Below are 21,024 nucleotides of genomic sequence, written 5' to 3' on the forward strand. Positions count from 1 at the left end.
GCAATCGAGTATTTCCAAGGTGGTCGACTTTATCATCTGTCCGGGTTTATCATCAGTACCAGTAGAATAACTTTTATTCACCAATTTCGGGCGTACAACTTTGACAAACTATTTATGTATAAAGACCTAAAGTTTCTAAAGGAAGAATGTCTGAGCAAAACTAATGTAACTAAAATAACCGAGAACTTTCTTAAAAGGAATTCATTAAAATGACTAGATCTAGATCTAAACTTGAAAAAAGAACATGGGGTAGAAAGAAATTAAAATGTCAATTTGACTAGTCTGATGAAGTTTTCAGCTTTCTAGATTCTAGTAAACCAGACATAAGGGTATAATATCAGGGGGAAATCCTTGACACTATACATGTAATAAGAAAAAAAATCAAAAGTTCAATATCAAATCGACATAAATCTCTTATACCAATATCACATACATATGGCTAATTATTGTGTTGAAAACAAGATGTAACTGCGTATTTTAACCCATTGTTTAATGTAAAATCATTAATGTGTTGCTTCTGTGAAAGCAGTCGGCTATATATCATAACAAGAACTTTATAACACTGTTGTTATTCCCATCAGCACAGATGTACATTTGTACAATACAATGAGCGCAGCCACTCTAAACAGAATAAGGGCCTAAATGAGATATATGTAAAACATACAACACTTAAAATCTAAAATTACCATTTAAAACTACTATACATAAATAATATGCATGTTTTGTGATATGGTACACTGAAACATATAACGTTTCTTTAAAGCGATAAGGATCAGTACAAAATTGGACCTTGATTTGGTATCTTCAGTTATCTATATTGATGCCAAAATGACGACTAGGTGACACAATCGAACCAAAATGTATTAAAGGAGGGCTTGTAATACACCCCACTTAACCAAAAGATGTGTAATTAAATATTCTCAGTATGACATTGAAAGACCAATCACAAAAACAACATTCTATTATCTTCATTATTGAGTAAACAAATAAATTTATCTTTATCTGACAGGGATGAGTTTTAAGGAACATTTACAAAATCGTTGATCTGATAGATGCTATTATATAAATATCTTCCTGTCTCAATTTTTAATTTATGCGAGCTAATTCTATGTTTTGTATAACATTTTCTAACATCTCTATTTTGTTATAGCATCTAGGTAATGTTCTATAACAAAATTGGTTTCAAACTGGACTTGGTGATGGTACACAAGTGTTGAAAGTTTCAAAGCTATATGACAAGTTTTAGTCAAAATGTGGACTGGTTCGAAAAACTTAACCAATTTTTGTGGATGTTTATGTGTTTGTATTGGGCTTAGCGCAGATTTCCAACAGTTTTTCAGTTAGTAACGGCGGGTAGTTAACCTTACCATTGTTTCAGGATTCTGATGTTCTCCGCAAGTAAATGCCAACTTCTCCAAATGAACCAGTGTTGGGGGACGAAATGACTTCAGACACAATGTATTTGTTCAAATTTTCGCGTAAGACATACGCACCGCCCGAGAATCGAACTCGCGACCACGTGATCATTAAATCAGCGCTCTTCCTATTTTGCTAAGCAGGCGGACTTAATTCGAAGGTAGACCAAAGAAGATAGTCATGACATTTTATCAGGTACGTGTGTGTCCCTAAACAATCAGCCAAAGAATCCGTCAAACCTTTATATATGAAGCAATGTCATATTCGATTCAAAATATTATAAAATAATGGTATTCAATTTGTTGAGATTGATAATTGCTCTTAAACATTACATACCAATGCGATTGTAAGAAGTGCAAGGTGTAATGATCATATGGACCCTTGGCACTGCTTACCAGTTGTGATACATACTCTGACAGGAAAGCTTATTTTCTAATAAAGGACTGAAACACAATAGTCAAATATATTGTAATATTGAAGTTTTGTCATTATATGGTGTTTCAATGATCGCAAGATATTTTAAAGACGACGCCATCGCCGTTGAATTAAGAATTTATATAACAAAACTGTGCTTAATCACTATTTATACACGATGAGCGGTTATACGTTGGGCGTAATAATTTCACGGGGGCGCAGCATTTGATCCCTGCTAATGGTGTTCTTTTTATTTATGTCAGAGAATTTCAAGAGAAATCGTTGAAAACCTGCATTACGAAAAAGGCGAATCAAACAGTAGTTCAATGTCATTCAGTTTTATATATTTCCGAACAGAATGAATGTCCACTATTAAAATGAAATAGCATTCAGACTTGGTCACTGGTGATTTTTTTTGTTGGGTTTAACGTCGCACCGACACAGAGGACATAATTATGGCGACTTTCCAGCTTTAATGGTGGAAGATCACAGGAGCCACTATTATTGCATTATTTCATCTCGGGCGGATACCTGAGTAGAATCACCGACCTTCCGCAAGCCAGCTGGATGTTTTTCTCACATGAGAAATTCAACGCCTCGAGTGAGGCGCGAATCCACAAGGGTGTAGTGGAAGTGATTCGAAGTCAGCGACCTTAACCACTTGGCCACGGAGGCCCCCTGACCACCGACGAAGGTCAAAATCAAAATTTAGAGGACTTATCGATGACTTCACAACGATAGATTATGCTCCCGTATATATGGTCACCGTGGGTTCAAGGTCATGCTTTCATAGCATAAACTTGTTTATAATCACATTTTCATTATTCTGTTTTGTAGATATTTTGACGAATAACGTGGTCTTAATAAATGAGTCAGGCAATAAAAGGCAATGCTTAAATACCGGAACACTTTAATCGCAGAAAAAATATTACAGTATAATTTTGTTGAAGTAAAACACTTGTGAAATAATAAAATAAAGATGTATATAATGATAAAAGCATTTTTCCAAGAAATTAAATAACGGAACAATATAATACTTTTTCAAGGGTTCTTTACCAACAGTGCTGAAATAAAGAGAGGGCAAACACTAAACGGATTAGCAAGGCAAAATATCAAATCATAAGGGGTGTCAGTATCATAACAGTTGCACCAAACAATAAGAAATCAATACAAGAAAGAAAGCTTGAGCATCGGATTGTGCACATGGAATATCATTAAACACAATATCACACTGCCGCGGAAGGGGATTAATGTTAACTTCTTTTGCCCTGTCTACTAAATAGTTTAAATCTTTCAGTACCTTAAGAGCTTTTTCTCTAGGAAAATAGCTTAGTAAAAATCACTGACAGAACTGGGGTTGGCTATTCTGGATGTCAGAATTATTATATAGTTATTGATTTATGTTGAGGTCATATATTGACCGAAGCATAAGTCTATAATTGTTATATTATATGCCCTTCTCAAATGCACTCATTTGACTGGCCCATAGTTCATACATATAAGAAAAAGTGATATCACGAGAGTCATTATCACTTTTGCGGGTCAATCTCGCTTTTTACGGACCCGCGAGTGCACCCCTTTCGACCAATAAAATAAGCGCATTTGAGAATGGTATATAATAGTAATATATATAAACGTCAAGTAAGAAAAATAATACGTTAGGGTCGACAATTAAGAAATCCATTTGACAAGAACAATCAATCAAATGGTAACACATTTTTTATATCGCAAGTAAGTAAATATATGGGGACCACGTATTATTATGCAATGCATGAGGGTCTAAACAAAATCCATAAAAGAACATGTTACAACAGGCTTGAGGAATGTTCGTTAATCTCAACTAAAGATATCAGAAACAAAGAAACAAAACATTTGTAAAGTTCTCTGAAAAATTTCCTTATAATTGATTTATGAAACAGTTATGTTCATCACCAGCACGTGTTATGATATGTCGGAATCCTTATTTATTATTTCTCTAATTATTATATATCAGCATGTACTTCACTGAAATCTATTGCTCGCAAATCTGTAAAATATTTATCACTGGTAAGAGAGAAAGTACTAACTATTTTTACGATTTTTTTTAAAGTACAATGGACAAAATGTTATGAAAAGAAACTTAAAGAAATAAGATGTTTTACACTCTTAACATTTTGTTAACCATTGTTTTAAAGAAATTTGCGAATACACTATATTCAAGATCACTGAACATAAATGCTTTTGTCAACACTCTTCAAACTGAAAATGAAAAAAAAATCAACGACAAAAAAAAAACAACAATAAAACACTTGTGATAAATTAAAGTTTTGCAAATGATTTAAAATGCACGCATGCTATTCCTGCACCTCTACATTCATATTGCCTTGAAAATTACCTGTACAATGACCACAACCTTCAACCACAACTAAGTCCACAGGACGCAGGCGACCCTCTCATCTACTGTAGTGATTGCATACATGTAAATAGTAATATTATCAAAGTCTCAAAGGTGATTAATAAAAAGAATATATCATTCGTCCTTGCTTTAAACAGTGTGCTTTCTATTTTAGCAATAGTACCATTGGCATTTACGAGGCATAAATCCATAATTATGCTACATGCATAATAAATTTGCAAGATTTCGTATTTTTGTTATATACTTTTTGACATAAATGCAATAATAATTAAAGAGCAGTAACTCTGTTCCTAAAATTCAAAATTTCACACCCTGATTATCAGTATCGAAAGGTTTTAAATGTCTACTTCATATACTTGTACAAGTTTTGAAGAATGAATTCAAACGAAAACAACTCTTATTATGGGATAAAAAAGAACATGCAAAATTCTATTTATGCAGTATTATAATTATGATGATCTTAATTTTGTAAAGTTTCTACCGTCGGCCGTATACTTTAAGAGAGACACGTGCTACGAAAATATCGTGGTAGCCTGCAATTCTTCGAGGCTGTGACACGTCCATGATATCGTAATGATACTTTTATAATGTCACAATATCACTTGAAACTCTCATCACACACGGACGACTGACTGTATGTTTTAATGTTGCTTGAAGCGTCCTTGTCTGGAAAGTCTAATTTTATGCTTACAAACATTGTTACGCCTGTCACACGAGTATCCTGATGTTGCATTATGAGTGGCAGTATGCTTTTGTTTTGAAAGCACAGCGTCCCTGGCCTTAAACCAGAACAATCCATATTCCTTAGTTCTCTCTTCTCATTTTTCATGTGAACGTTTAATGTATTTCTACAAGCAAAGTCTTTCCAACATGTCTTACACATATGATATTTATGACCATCATGTTTTGAAGCTTATTCTCTTTTAACTGGTATGCATCCTGAAAAGCAATGCCACATCAAAAAATAATCCCTGTTTAGCATTGACCGCAACAAGTAAAGGTGGCAATCTAAATTGAAACTCCTGTTAAAATTTTGACACAATCTTGGCACAAGTAATGCGCCATATAGTACTGTAGTACGTGAATTATCAAAGAAGTACATGTCAAAGAATTATGATGCGAAATAGAAAATAAAACTTTCAGCTGACAGATACAGCACAATAAATTGCACGTGACAATTATAACAAAGTCTTTTAAAAGATTCTTTGGAAGCATAGAACGTAACCATGCAACAGATAGTACAGCAACCTTATCAAGCTTGACTTTTAAAAAAGGCAACTTAAAGTATGAAACAAACTTTTAAAACGTTCAACTGTATGAACTGGGTTCGTGTATGGCTTCAGAAGATACAAGAGTGGTCCGATATTCAGTTTGATTGCAAGACTGAGCCGAATCAAAAATATTTGCTTCTAAAGGTGCTCCCATATATAGTTATTGTATATTAGCCTAAATACAGGTATAGTTTGAAATAAAACTTTGCTTTTCAGCTTTATGAATGTTATATACAATTTATTGCAATATATTTCGCCGCAGATTCAAGAGAAATAGCAGAGAACAACAGATTTTGGTATGTGTATGGTTTCTGCTCCTCACCATGTCATCCTTTTTCATCCGATCGAAATGCGCGGTTGCACTTTCTGACGAAACAAAACGTAAGTGCAAAGTTAGGGGAGACGTTTAAGGAGACGGTGGTCCTTGTCTGAACCGAAGCATCTTAAACCGTAGTCTGAAGAAATTAAAGTACACCGTACCTGGTGACAATATCTAATATTTTGAAAACAGACCTAAAACGTGAATGTATGTGTCTATATAAGTCATAACCTAATTGAAAACCGACCGATTTTTAATAGAGGCCACAAATGACAATAATCACATTGACAAACCGTGATCATATACTGACGAGATAAAGAAACGCCTCATTGAAATTTGGCGTTATTTTTTTCCTAACGCTTTTAATTGTTGTGAAATGTAGTAAATCTACATGTACTCTGACCGACAAACACAGTGAACAAAAACTCGCGCGATTTCATTCAGCCATTTGTTCACTTCATGTACCTGGTCATGATTTCCTCGTGCAGTCCGTGCATGTAAACCATATGGTTTGATTGAACGATTTTTGCACATGTACATGTGTAATACGACACACAACCATATTTTCAGCTATTCTCTGAAAAAAAAACATTAGTTTTCGTAATGCCGAGGCTGAATTCTGAAGAGAGGGCTCAGGTTTTGGCTATGCTTGAATGTGGGCGAACGCAGGAACAAGTTGCTAGACGTTTTAACGTCTCTCGTTCGACAATTGTGCGTCTTATTCGACGTGTTAGGGACACGGGAACGTCTACCACGTTCAGGTAGACCGCGTGTAACGTCAATACGACAGGATAATTATATACGTCAACGTCATTTACGTGACAGATTTGTGACGACGCAATCTACGTCACGTATAGTTGTAGGTAACCGTGGACGTCCAATTAGTCGACATACAGTGAGAAATCGACTCAGAGAACGCGGAATTACCTGTCGTAGGCCCTACCGCGGTCTAATTCTAACGTTACGCCACCGTCACCAACGTCTTATTTGGGCCCGCAACCATCGCGGCCAGCGTTGGCAGAACGTAGTGTTCAGTGACGAGTCGCGTTTCAATTTGTGGAACGCCGACGGACGTATCCGTGTCTATAGACGACGCCATGAACGCTACGCAAACAATTGCGTTTTGGAGCACAATCGTTACGGTGGAGGTGAGTAATGGTGTGGGCAGCAATCAACCAAAGGTTTAAGTCCCAACTCGTCGTTTGCCAAGGTAATCTCACAGCCAGGCGTTACATCGACCAGATATTACGTCATGTAGTTGTCCCTTTATTCCGTCAACGTCAAGGATTAGTCTATCAGCATGACAACGCGCGACCTCACGTTGCACGCGTCACCACGGACTTTCTACAGGCTAGAAACATTAATGTTTTACCTTGGCCGGCGTGTTCACCGGACTGCAATCCGATTGAACACGCGTGGGATTATCTCGGATGGCGGTTACGCCAACGTCAACCCCAGCCAGCAAACGTCCGGGAACTGGTAGCAGCGCTGCACCAGGAGTGGGCCAGAATCCCACGGTATCTGTGACGCAACTGGTGCGGCTCTATGAGGCGTCGCCTTGCTGCTGTGGTTGCTAGCAGAGGTGGCCACACGCGCTACTGATTTTTCTAATGCAATTTCTCCGACCGGGCTATTAAAATTCAAGATTTAAGCTTAATGCGAAAATGAAATGATTTCTTATTGACCATAAATTCTTGTAAAGCATCTAATTTGCGAATGGAATTGTTCTTTTCTAATTTTGAATCACGGTTAACGAAAAATTGTATACCGAGTTTGAATGAGGCGTTTCTTTATCTCGTCAGTGTAGAATGTATGAAACGTTAAAGGGGAACCACTTACTACTGATAAAACAGACTGCACCTACTCCAAAGCTATTAACAGTGCTTCAAGTAGACCAAGGTCATGTACGAATGCCCATTTGTTCTACTAAGATATGCAAATTTAATATCAGTCGTTGTAGAATAATAGAGAAACTGAACTACATTAAAAAAAAAAGAAAAAAAAAGCAACTTACTTGCTTTCAAAAGTAAACTGTCATAAATAAAAGTTTTGAAGATTAACACAACAAAACATTTTGTTGATGAAACTGGTCGCAGTTAACAAAATTTAAATGGCTTTTAATACATGCATCACGATTAGTATGAATAAATACTTTCTTCAGAAACAAATTAAGACGGGACAGCGATGTTTATTTGATTATTTTTCGAATGTTGTTGTTGTTGCTTCACAAATGCTAAGGTCACACAAAGGTCAAAGATTTGGCGTAATGTTCTGTACCGTCTTTTACTGTCTTCATGCATGGATGGATTTCATCTGTACTAAAATAACTACCATAACTAGACAGTGAATCATATGCAGGACCGGGACTCTAGGCAATAAGGACTTGTAAAATAGGTAAAAGAACTACATCCATTTGTAATTGTTACTTGTAAATATATCGCTTAGCACACACATCAACAATTGCACGACTATAGGGCACTTGCAAGAATCAGACAGCTACATCAAAGGTCAAGGTCACCTATTGTTGTAAAATACATGTATGTCATTAGCTCGACTTTTCGAAGAAAAAGTAGAACTATCGCACTTAGCCCAGCGTCAGCGTCGGTGTTGGTTAAAGTTAAATATTTTTGTTGCTATCAAAGCTATTGACTTGAAACTTATAATAGATATTTAATATCAAAGTCTACACCAGGAGAAATAATCCCCATAAATCTGTTTGAGTTTTGACAGAGTTATGCCCCTTTTTAACTTAGCTTTTTTGGTAGAATTTTTATTAAGGTTTCACTGGCAAAGCTCTAATTCAGAGTCAAGCACTGAGAAAAGTATTTGCTATTGATAAAGCGATGAAAAATGCACCACTGACAATTTCAAAATCATACAAGTTGTGCATAAATGTCGGCAAAATGGTTTCAACATTTGCAGATACATGAAATATCTGTCTTATGCATTATAGACGAGTTTCAAACAGAGTTAATGTCCAAGTTACTCATATTTCTATGTCATGAATCTGTCACGATGTAGACAGAATTTTGTGACAAAACAAACTGTGACTTCCTTGAAATAATGACATGAAGTTTAATTTGCTATTTACGTAATTAACACAATGATAGTCACTTATTTGTAAGTTAAACTTTGAAAAGACATGATAAATCTATGGAATATCAACCTACTTTTGTTTTCAATGACGGCAAATTGGACTTCGACTTTAGATCCCTGATACCTTGCCCAGAAATCCATTACTGAGACCCCTTAAAAATGATTTCTGAATATCACCAAGTAATAGAAAGAAAGTGTTACATGTAACATAATGAAATAGCATATAAAACATACGCACCTTTCTTCAAACATTCCTATTTTCTACTTGCAATGCCATTTGTAATTTCAACAGAGATCTATAAAGAGGCTTTCGATACGTTCAGCACCTTAAATGCCCAACCATGTTCAAAAAAAGTGTTGCACATCTTTGTTTTGATAAATTTGCAATAATGTTCAAATGCTTAAATGCTCAAAACAATGTTTGAAATAATTTTCAGCCAATTAATTATTGGTAATTTGCAAAACAAAAGGAGTATTTTTTATTTTATTTATTAATGTCTCATCACATGTACATCATATATTATTTCACATAATAAAAGCAACAATGTACATACGCCGCTCTATACAAAGCTATAAGAGACAAAAAAATACATATACATATTAACATTGTTCCAATTCTCTATATAAAACACTGACTTGAAACATCACTCTTTATAAAAAAGGTAGAATATTTACACCAAACTAAAATAAACTCAAACGTAGTCACATTGTGTAAAAGAATGTATTAATATTTGCTTTTAGGGTTTCTATAAAACGAGCAAGGTACGGACGGTATTTACAGTAAGAAAATTAAATCTATTTACAAAATAAATTATTTTTGCTCCATTTTAGAATATAAAAGTAGGTACCAGCAGTGTGTTTAACTACTTCATTATTGGAAAAAAGCAAAATAAACTTATCTGAGTCATTCATCTGTTCAAACGCGGCAAAAATATCTTTCGCAGCATTGTATAACTGATCTCTTAACTGCTTATATAACGGACAGTAAAGTATTACATGGTTTTCTTCTTCCACACAGTTCTTACAATGAAAACAAGTTCTTGCATTAATATGTAGGTTCTCATATCTACCAGTCTCCAATTTCAATGGAGCTACCCCACATCGAAATTTTGCCATGGCACTTCTAACATGAGACGGAATAGTAGATTTCGCATAGTTTTCTGTACCAAAATCACTTTTAAATAATCTGTATATATGTCCGAAGACCCCTTTGGGATTCTACTTTATTCAATGCATCCTTCCATCCTTGAATCTCAGCTGCTACCAGTTTGTTTTCTACGGCTTTAACACAAACTTTTAACATTTGGTGGTGGCAAATCTTTGAAGTGGGAAGGCCAGTTTGTTCTAACATTTTACACATACGAAATATACTATTTTTACAGTTACGGGAAGATTCATTCTCAGCCCATAAAAATATTTTCTTACTGACACGGTTATGAGTCATATTCTTAAAACGACAAAACTGACGAGTAACTGCGCCCCATTATTATCCAACCCATTTCCCATTGATTGCATTATTTGGTGTATATTTACCAACCTCAAGAAAATACCTCATTGCACGATTTTGTACAGCTTTAGTACAAAATAATTCTTCACCTTCCCCCCCCCCCTCCACCCCAGGAAGCTGCAGAGTAATTTAAGACTGGACACACCATGGAGTCGTACAGTTTGGTGAAATTAGATAACTGGAAGCCACCAAAGGTTTTGCTTTTAGGTATTACCAGGCCTAAAGCACAGCCTGTAGATAAAGCTGCTGTCCTGGCCATTTCTGCATAATCCAAAATCTCACTGAGTACTACACCTAGATATTATACTTAGAAAATACCTTTGAACTATCTGTTCCCAATTCTTAAATACAAACTTTGGTACAGCTTTCTTATTTGGTCTTAAATGTAAAATATTTGATTTGTCACAGTTAACCAACATACTGTTATTATTACACCAAATATTTACCGTGTCCAACATATTTTGTAAGTCTTCTGGAAATTCAGCCAACAGAGTAACATCACCATCATACAACAAGATACTATTGTTTTTCATTAAATATTTCAATACCTACATCCAGGTCCTTTATGGCACCAAACAGAAACGCAATGCCAAAGGGATTGTTTAATCAGCTTGAAAAGATTTTGGAGTATATAGTTCCTGAAGATTCTACATTTCAAAATCTTTTGGGAAATGTTTCTTCCTGCAGACAATTGATACTCTTCTGCATCCTTGTTGTAGACCAGTGCCAACTTTAAACAAACGTGATTCAAACACATTTACTCTTAGACAACATTCCACCCTCCTATATAAAGAGAACATTGCATTATAAAACCTGCCATCGATATCAAATTCTTTTATTTTATCCAATAATGTTATTCTGTTGACATAGTCATAAGCTTTACAGAAATCTACAAAACATACAACTGCAGTAAGTTTCTTTAGCGTTCTTGTTTCTATTATCCTAGTTAAATTATGAATATGGTCAATTGTACTTCTACCTTTAATAAAACCATTTTGCTCATCATGAAGAATATCATTTTCTTTACACCAATTACTTATTCTATTACTAATTATACTACAATATAGTTTATACACTGACGAGATATGAAAACGCAACGCACATATGCCTGAATATATTTTTACTACTAAAAGCTTCACCTTGAAATGTTCAACACATACACATCTCGATACTCTATATCCATTGTGTTAATTTTACGGTCTGTTGTGATGATTAAATTTATACACAAGGGGTATAGAGTATCGAGATGTGTATGTGTTGAACATTTCAAGGTGGTGCAAATTGTAGTAAAAATATATTCAGGCATATGTTTGTTGCGTTTTCATATCTCGCCAGTATACATAGTGGAATCAAATGTTAGACCTCTGTACTGAAGAGGATCTCGCGGATCTGCAGTTGAGGCTTTTGCTACGAGAGTTCTTATCCCTTTTGACCACGAGGATGACATAATGCCCGCATTAAAACAATAGTTAAATAAGTTTGTGAGTTTGTAAATCAGCATCATTTTTAAAGACATCTACTGGTATATTGTCAAAGCTTGGTGCCTTCCCAGATTTGACATCTAATAAAACTTAATATGCTTCTGCAACCGATATTTGAATCTCCAACTTTGGAATACCACAATTAATTTGGGTGTCATCAACTTGCTGACCTCCGGGATCCACACCAATTCCAGTATCATCCATAGAACTAGCCACTACAACGTTTTTAAATTCATCTGCCCACCTATCCAATACAACCATAAAATCCCTATGAATATGAGTATAGACTTAACACGCTCATTTCCAATTCCTATTTTGCCTATTTCCCTCAAGAATTCAGTTGGATTTGCTGTATGGAGTATGTTTTGGGCAACGTACATAATTGTGTCCTTTTCAGGGATAATGAAGTACAATGTTTTGGCGAAGAAGTCATTAATCGATCACTGGACTGCTGGACCTATCTACAGTGTAAGTTGGTGAGATACTGTATGAAACGTCTTGGATAGAGAAACTTTTTTCAATGTTGAAAACCTGGCAATTACATTGGTGATGTCTCTGGGCGGTCAGGTGGACAAAGTCAAACTCAACATGCGCTTTCAATAAATTGTGTTTTGTGTCCAGATATTGTGATGAAACTTGTCCTATAGGTTGTAGATACTAAGTCCAAGTTTTTGGTTAAATATGGGTAAGGTCAAAGTCAAAGTCACAGTTAGACAAATAGATAAATCAATATCCGCTCAATACTTTTTGTTAGATATATTGAAATGAAACTTGTCAAAATGGCTAGTCATATAAACCCAAGGCTGCGTATATATTGGGTAACCCTGAAACTTTGTGTTGAGTAAGGAAGCCAAGAACAATATCTTTCATTAATATTTTGTAAGAATTACGTCTCTCTTGTAGTTAGAAAATTATTAATTCTTTTGTTTTGTTTATTTTATTTTGTTTATGTACACTTTCCAGATTTACAACCTTGAAACTGTGTACAACGGTTGATCATTACGGGAGGAGTACAGAAAGTCAAGGACCATAAATCTCTCAATCACTTTGTTACAATTATCGCCCTTATGTAAGTTTATACTTGTTGGATGTTTGAAGCAATCCGTCTGAAATATTTTTCCATTACAGCTTCTTTTTGTTGTTTGTAAATGCATGGCTCTGGGGCTGTGTTTTGATGCTCTACCCTTACCTATTATCTTTTGTATGAAGAAAAGAATGACCTGATCAAGTCATTGTCAAATATAACCAACTGTGCAGTACTGAATACATATTAAAATGGTTTGCAGCTTGAAAAAATCGTTTTCATGAAATGGTCACGTCTCCTGTGCGTATTTTGAAAACGGTTATTAAAGTATTATTCATTAAATAGATCCATAATTTATCTTATCTGTCTTTTTTTCTCAGTGAGTTAGAGGAAAAGAAAGCCATTTTTTAAATTAATAATTGCAATGATTTTCGCTATATGAGTATATATGTTTAGTCGGGAAAACATGTGACAATTGTCCAATCAATAACCTGACTAACAATCTCTAATTATCTTAAATTATTTTCGATAGAAACAAAAGAAGTTGGAAACGAAAAAATTTTTTAAACTGGTACATGCACGTCAGGTTTGCAAAATAATGAAGACTGCGTGAAAGAAATGATTCATCTCATTTAACTGCTTTTGTCAATAAAGTGTATGAATATCATTGTTATAATAATAATGCTTTTACGTCTACTACTCTCTACCTATTTTTCTCGTTAAGATGTTTTTGAAAATTTCAAAATATGTAATATTTTAAACGGTTATTGACTAGTTGCATATCCAGAAACATAATCATCATTTTTCCTAAAGTTATCTCCGCGTTTGCTTTCCTATCAATTAACGATGCTCATTTTCGTGTAAAAACCTTACACCTAAACCTTAAAGGTAGTTAATCAAATTTTAATCAAGAAATGAATTTGGTCGAAGGTTTAACAAATGATCATTTACACTTATTTGTGTTCACTGACTGCTTAATACATGTTAGAATTTCACTTGATGTATTTTTAACATGATTTGATTTTCCTGTCCTTGTTGCCTAAACAAGACAAAGTTATTTTAACATATGTATAAATTTGATAAACATACTTTGCCTAAGACATCATATGAATATAAGAACTATCGTATTACATTTGCTAAATATTTACATTGACAAATACATGTATACATTTAGCCGAAATTCAGTAGTTCAAGTTTGTAAAATATTATTAACTTCCTTTGCCTATCTTGGTTGCGCAGCCAGGATAGCTGGGAAAAATATGAATTCCAAAGCTACACACTATTTTAAAACATGCCTTTTGGTTGCTATTGTTGAAATATCCGAATAAATATTAAACAAAAACGTAAAATCAGAAATTATATCGAAACCAAAAGCAATAGTCAACAGGTTTGCTACTTTAGAATTAAATGGGAGAAACTTCAAAATTCCATAAAAAATTTTATGAATTTATGAAATACATACATTTCTGATAGGGATCTAACTGTTTGGAACGGACTCTTTTGGTTCTTTAATAAAACTCTAACAGAATATACTAAAAATGAAAAATGTTATAAAATGTTGCATTAAATGTGACTTTTGGTTTTGGGCGGATAAGGACGGAATGGCAAAGCGGTAACTATATTTCTCCTCAATGGTCATGAACTCGAAAGATGAAATTTTTGGGTTCTTCACCAAACTAATTTATACAGAGAGTATTGTTCATTTTCGCTGATCAGACGAACAGTAAAACATTTTTAATAACCTAATAAATGGAAACAACAAAACATATTTTGCTATGTATAATGTTATTGTAATCGTAATTGTTACAGTATCATTTCAGGTACGTACAATATAAGCGTTGTTGTTATGGTGATCCCAACAATGGGTGTTTCCATCACAGGACACGATATGTAGACGGTTGAGATCGTGTCGATGAGGATCACGTTTGAGCTCTAGCTCGTGCTGGTGCCCGTTGTTTTCTGTTGTGTAAACGCTAACAATGGTCTGATTGTTGTGTAAGGCTTTCACTTCTTCGGCTGTTAGATAGATATCATGATAGTGCATGCCAGGTGGGTTCGAGTGGGTCGTAGATGTCTTGTAGTGCGCGTCCTCGTGTACATTGAGATCTTTGATTTGCGGCTTGTGCTCGAACACCTTGCTGTATTTATTCATATCCATCATCATGTCCTCTATGGCAGCCAAGTTTTTCCACGCGGCACTACCTTCCTGATGCAAAGGAGCAATTGGGTATCTGATTCGTAATTTCCCAACACCTGGAATATCTGGTGTGAAAATTCTGATTCCAGAAGCTGTTACACGTTTAACCTATACAAAAATATACAAGATAATTTATTTTTATTAGTTACACATTAAAACATGCCATTTTTATAAATAAAGCCAAAACGTAATTCGAGCATTCATAAAAATTATAATCATGCTTTTATTGTTGCTTGTTGTTCATTTTCATAAGAACGGAATTTCAATACTTTTTTGCAAAAAAAAAAAAAATACATATATATAAAAATAAAAATAAAACGGCACATCTTGAAAGAAAATAAACTGATAGCAGGGAATTTTGTTATAGCAATATCTGAAATTCTCCTAGGTATTACAGTATGAAACCCTACAGGTACAGGTACCTGGTAAAGAATTTAAAAACTCACGAAGTCTCAATATTTCGTTATCGTGAGCTAACACCTAAACTACGGTACAATATGTGTACAGAAGTGTCCCTATGTAAGTATTTTTTTCTGATTGATGTCTTTTACCTCTCCGTGTTGATCAAGGACGCCAACGGTATCCCTAGCTGTATCTGCTGGATCTCTGTTTGCTTCACCACCGTGGAAGAACTCAGCTGGTGTCAGGTAATAATTCTGTAATGATGTTCCATTAAATGCTTTTGCTTTAGATAAATCACCGTTCCTGCCACCATCTGTAACTGTATGAAATTGTCTGTAATCTTTCGAGAGCAGTCGAAGGTTATACGGATTCCAGCTACTGAGTGGAGTTAGCCAGATGATCTCGAGTGGCACGGCATACGTAGTTCTTGCTTCATAATTAATGCAATCCATCTTGTGTGTCCTTTGATTTCGCTGGCAATCCTTTACATTGAATTTTGCGATTTTTGGATTCTTTGTTTGAGCCACCCAAAGGGAAGTGTCGGAATATCCTCTGTTTCGCACGGTGAGACCCATAGCGCCTTTTCGATTTACTTTATAATGGCGATGGTATCGAGCAGTGTTCAGCACGGTTGCATTTTTAACATCAATCCTGTGTTTGAGAAGCCCGAATGAATTATCAGTCAGATGCCCGGGATAGTTGTCCACACCTGGAATTTCATTCATGATTGCATCCATTGTACCGAAAGTATAACGACGGTCGTCATAGGAGCCAAAACCATCATCAGCATGATAGTCTCTTCCCCTGCTTGGGGCTACAGTGAATCGAACTTGCTTGCTGTGTCTTGTGTAGTAACTGTAGTTCCTATTACTGTAGTAACCCATTCTTGACGATAAGTCATCGACTGGTTTTAAGTCTGCAAGTTTCAGGTCATGTTTAATAGGGTGGCATAATATTCTGTAGTTCCATTGCGCATAAACGGGTTCGCCGTCATCCGTTACATTTACAATGGTTGTTGGAAGGTAGGAAAGGTTTTCGAATTGATTCTTCCCTCCTGTAGAAGACATGTACTGTATCTTCTGTTGCAGGTCAAACCAGCTTGATGCATCGATAAAATGTCTATCGCTATGGAATGGCTCATCAAGTTTTTTAGTGTCTGTTGTCCATCCACCTTCCAAATAGCATAAAACTGGTTTAAAGTAGGGGGAATAATTTCTTAGTTTAGGATTCTGATCACGGAAAGCCTTGAAATACTGTTGCATTTCTGCAACTTGTTCAAGAACAGTCGTTTTGCTGCGAACTGATGGTGGAACTTCTGGAAATGGTATATCTTCCATTGCATGGTAATCTGATTTAGTAGTCGAGGGCATTCGGAGTTTGAAGTCGTTATGCCTGGTACGGAATTCGACGCCATTTAATACTCCTATAAATTCTCCCAAGCCGACGGTTCTGTCGTAATTGGAATGCTCGTGTATGGAGAGAAATGCGTGACTTGAATACGTATTATAGTGATAAGGTCTTGATCCTCCGCCATTGTTCCGGATTTGTTTTACACCGGAACTACCATCTGAACGAACTCTTTCTTCTACAAACAACTGCTGAAGCATCATCTGTCTTGCCAGACCACTAACTGTTTGTTTTACGGAAGACTGAAACTGCTTAAACTGCACTTGTAGCTGATGAAGGAGTTGAACATCATCGTTTGTTGCTCCATGCACAACATATAGCAATGGACACAAGATCAGGAATGATAACGCCAGTCGCATTTCTGAAATTATAATAAGTGTTGTTTCCCTAAAAATACTTACAGCTGTAATATTGAGACATGAAAGTTTTACACACCTGTATTGTTTAGAACTGAATGTTTTACCCCTGTAAAAATCAATTGTATTTCTGATCACTTCGTACTTAATAACCTTTTACAGTGTTACCCTTAGACGTAACAGAAATGTAATTTTAAAATGACACGTTTGCAGTTATAAAATAAGCCCTATTTTTGTACAGGACATGATCTTGAATAAGTTAACAATCCAACAAGTACATAAAGGCTACACTTGGTAGTGCCAAAAATGGTCTTCGTTTGCAGTTGGTTTTTATACCCCGGTGAAAAATAGTACAGTACATGTGTAAAATCTAGTGGTCTCTTTAGTCGGGTGGTCTTTGTAAATATTAACAATGCTTATGTTAGTTTTGTTTGAATAACTTTTTTCGAGCCTATTGTCGTATGTTTTTAACAAAATATCACTGGTAACAATTTGTTCTCCGCGATTAAGTGACGAGTAAAAATTGGTAAACGAATGACTTTAAACGTATAAAATACACTTTAGAACATCAGTCTGTCTCACCCGGAAGACTAGCTGTCATCTTTTTAATTTTGAGTACTCTTGAGTCTGAACTAACAAAACTGGCGCAGTTTATGACGAAGACTTACGTGCTACTTGTTTGTGTCACTTTAAAGCATAAACCCTGAACAGAAATCGCGTTTGGAGGTGATTGCCTTTTAACTAAAAGCTGATCTTTAATTAAATTCCTTAATAGTTGTTGGTAGCTGTCATATGATTAAATTTATATAAAACTGTGACACATGATATTCTAACTATCCTAACAGAGCATAATCTTTTAGCAACTGCAATAAAAATATTCATTAAGTGTACAAGAAATTCTTGCCTGCAGAACTGAATGAAGCCTTCCTGGAGAAAGCGACAAATACTTCACACGATGTCTCTGACAGAGGAACGACTGGTAACTGTGGCGACTAAGTTCTTTATCTCTGACGATTTAACATGCAGAAACATTTGACCTACAAAGGTCATTTAATGTACTTAACATTATCTCTGTATTTGAGGTCATTATTCAACATTTTAGAAATTTTATGTTGTAATTCAATTCTATTGCCATAGATTTTAAACTAAATTGTGTCCGAATTTATGAGGTTATACACTGGCCTGTATTAAGACTGACATAAGGACATAGTGTATCAATTGTTTGCTATTGTTTTTGCTCATTGTAAAATCGCTGACTTCGAAACACTTGCCCCGAGTCCCCACCCCCTCCCCACCACAGAGGAGGGTTGCTTTGAAACCTCGTTTGCGTTGTGAAATTATTTTAGGAAGTCATCAAACTGGTTTACACTGGGTTAGTGGTTTTACCCAGGTGTACGTCATGGGCAAAATGATGCAGTTTTTTCCGGACGAGTCGATATTTACCCCAACACCGTGTCAATTTGGTTGTGTTTCTAGGTATACAGACACTAAATAGAAAAATGGCGCGAAAGAAAATGGTAGTCGCATAATGGCGGATACAAATAGTTCTCAGTTTTTTTTGCTCTTTAGAGCTACTTTCCTTATTTTCTTTGCAATTTTTTTTTGCTAAAATCACATGACAGATCTATGCTTGACATGTAGGTAACATTTTCATAATGAAATAACAACATGACAAAATTTTTCATGGAAACTTAGATCATACACCACCAGTATAATTTTGGGTCTCATTTTTTAGCTGATTTTGCAGTTTGTGTGTTTGACTGAAATTATTTTTCTTGCATCAAACATGACCCCCACTTTTCTTTTGATTTTTAGTTAGCACTGACAATATTCTTCAAGAAAATGTAAGTTACAGAAATTTAAAATGGGTCCTGATGTGTGCTGCGGTCATTGGAAATAGGTCAATTTTATATAGAATAAAGAACAACAACTATTTAGTGTGTTATAACCTATTCTAATCGATGTAGCTCACTGCAGAGTCGGAGCGGTCTTCTGCGCATGCCCGGAAGTGATTATCTAATGTCGCGTTTGGCAAAAATTCGCAAATTATTGTATGTTTGCATGCATTTAATGTATAAAATGTATGATATACTGACTAAAGGTTAGGGTAAGTATCACCATGCTTACAAAATATATACATTTGAAGTACTTTTAGTTCAAATTGCTTCAATCCGACATATACTGGAGTCTATAATTTTTACCGGCTCTCCAACTCTGCATTCAGTCACAGCTGTTTCTAATCCCGTACCGTACCCATACCGTACATCCGTATTCGTAAACTATAGGTTTTGTTCGAAGAAAGGCGGAAACTTTAATCGTTCTATGACATCAAAATGCTTCAGAAACACCTTAAAATCCGCTTATTAAGAAATCTGCCGTTTGATAATTTGATATATCTCTAAGTCATTTGCTCAAACACTGAAAAAGTATTTCGTACCAACCTGCGTTGTATAAATGCCCGCCACACCCCACCTCGTTGTAATTTGATTTAAGCGAAATCTAATATGGTGACCTATCAATTTTCTTTTTGTTTTAGCTTAGGTAGACATAATCAAAGGTATGTGCAGAGTTTGATTAAATTCTATTGTTTGAAACTCGATAAAATAGCAGAAGTACCAACTTAAAATTGACAAAAATATGCAAAAATAGCCCTTGAGTCTGCTGAACAAGTATCCCTTTCTTTACAAAATCATTTTCTTTTGATTTCTCTGAGCATATTTCAAATAGATATATTGTTTTCCGTTATAAAAATGCTTAGACATCAAATTTATGCTGATTATTGAACTTTACTGAAATATATTTTAGGATTATAGAAATTTTGAAAAATGTTAAAAATAGCACCATATCTAGGGGCAAATTAAATTGAAACAAAGCTGGTGACCTAGTATTTTTATTTCATTTTTCAATACATCATAACATGATCTTTTAATACAAAACATTTCATCAAAATTTATTATTTAGAAAAAAATTACGAAACTGTAGCGAACGTCCTTAAACCGAACAAAAATATAAAGTAAGTAAAACCATAAGGAAAACAAAGATTATTTTGTCATAATGTATGCCCACTTAAGAAATTATTGCTGTAGCTTTATTGATAGTAGGGAATACGAAGGGAAGGCAGGCCAAGTGAGGTGTCATACAAAATTGCCTTGTTTATTTCGTTGGGTTAAATGATATTGAAGCCCTGTACACGGGTTAGTTAGAACTATGAACAATTCTTTTAAATAACTTTTGAAAAAGGTCGAAATTATAAGAATGAATATTGACAAAGAAAATGAACAGTTATACAAAACTGAGAGGTGACGATACAAAACTGGTGACGAATTAAATTAAATTGCCTGTTTGAATGTGACTTTAATGACAATAAAAAAAATCGCTACGCTATTATTTTAACCATCTTAATTTAATAAAACTACACGACATATGAAATTAAGATGAAACTAGTTTTGTATTATAGAATCATTTTTTCTAAATTTAAATGATTTCATTCTCTATCAACTCTGTTCAGTACAAAGTTGTTACAGCCTGTTTGTAGCTTTTCTATACAAATAGTAACATTTGATAATACATTTAGTACAATTTTCAACAGTCTAGCATGCTGCTTTATTATATAATATTTACATTGTAAGTGTTGTCACTGTTAGTGCAGATAAACTTGTAAATTTGGTATTTATTTACTGTCACTTTTGCACAGGTATTTTCTTTTTAAACTTTTCAAAATGCCGAGTTCTAATTATTA

The 21,024-nt window shown here is 34.9% G+C and overlaps 1 protein-coding gene across 1 annotated transcript; it reads right to left on the reverse strand.

Annotated features, from left to right (window-relative positions):
- Window positions 1-14,689: 14,689 nt before the first annotated feature.
- Window positions 14,690-18,341, reverse strand: LOC123546767 (uncharacterized). Its single transcript, XM_045333305.2, has 3 exons — window positions 18,190-18,341; window positions 15,672-17,290; window positions 14,690-15,228 (listed from the first exon to the last, which is right to left on the reverse strand). Exons 2-3 carry the CDS (start codon window positions 17,286-17,288, stop codon window positions 14,740-14,742), a joined length of 2,106 nt encoding a protein of 701 aa, XP_045189240.2. The 5' UTR covers window positions 17,289-17,290; window positions 18,190-18,341; the 3' UTR covers window positions 14,690-14,739.
- Between the last annotated feature and the right edge of the window lie 2,683 nt (window positions 18,342-21,024).

This window comes from Mercenaria mercenaria, chromosome 9, assembly GCF_021730395.1.
Source record: "Mercenaria mercenaria strain notata chromosome 9, MADL_Memer_1, whole genome shotgun sequence".
NCBI lineage: Eukaryota > Metazoa > Mollusca > Bivalvia > Venerida > Veneridae > Mercenaria > Mercenaria mercenaria.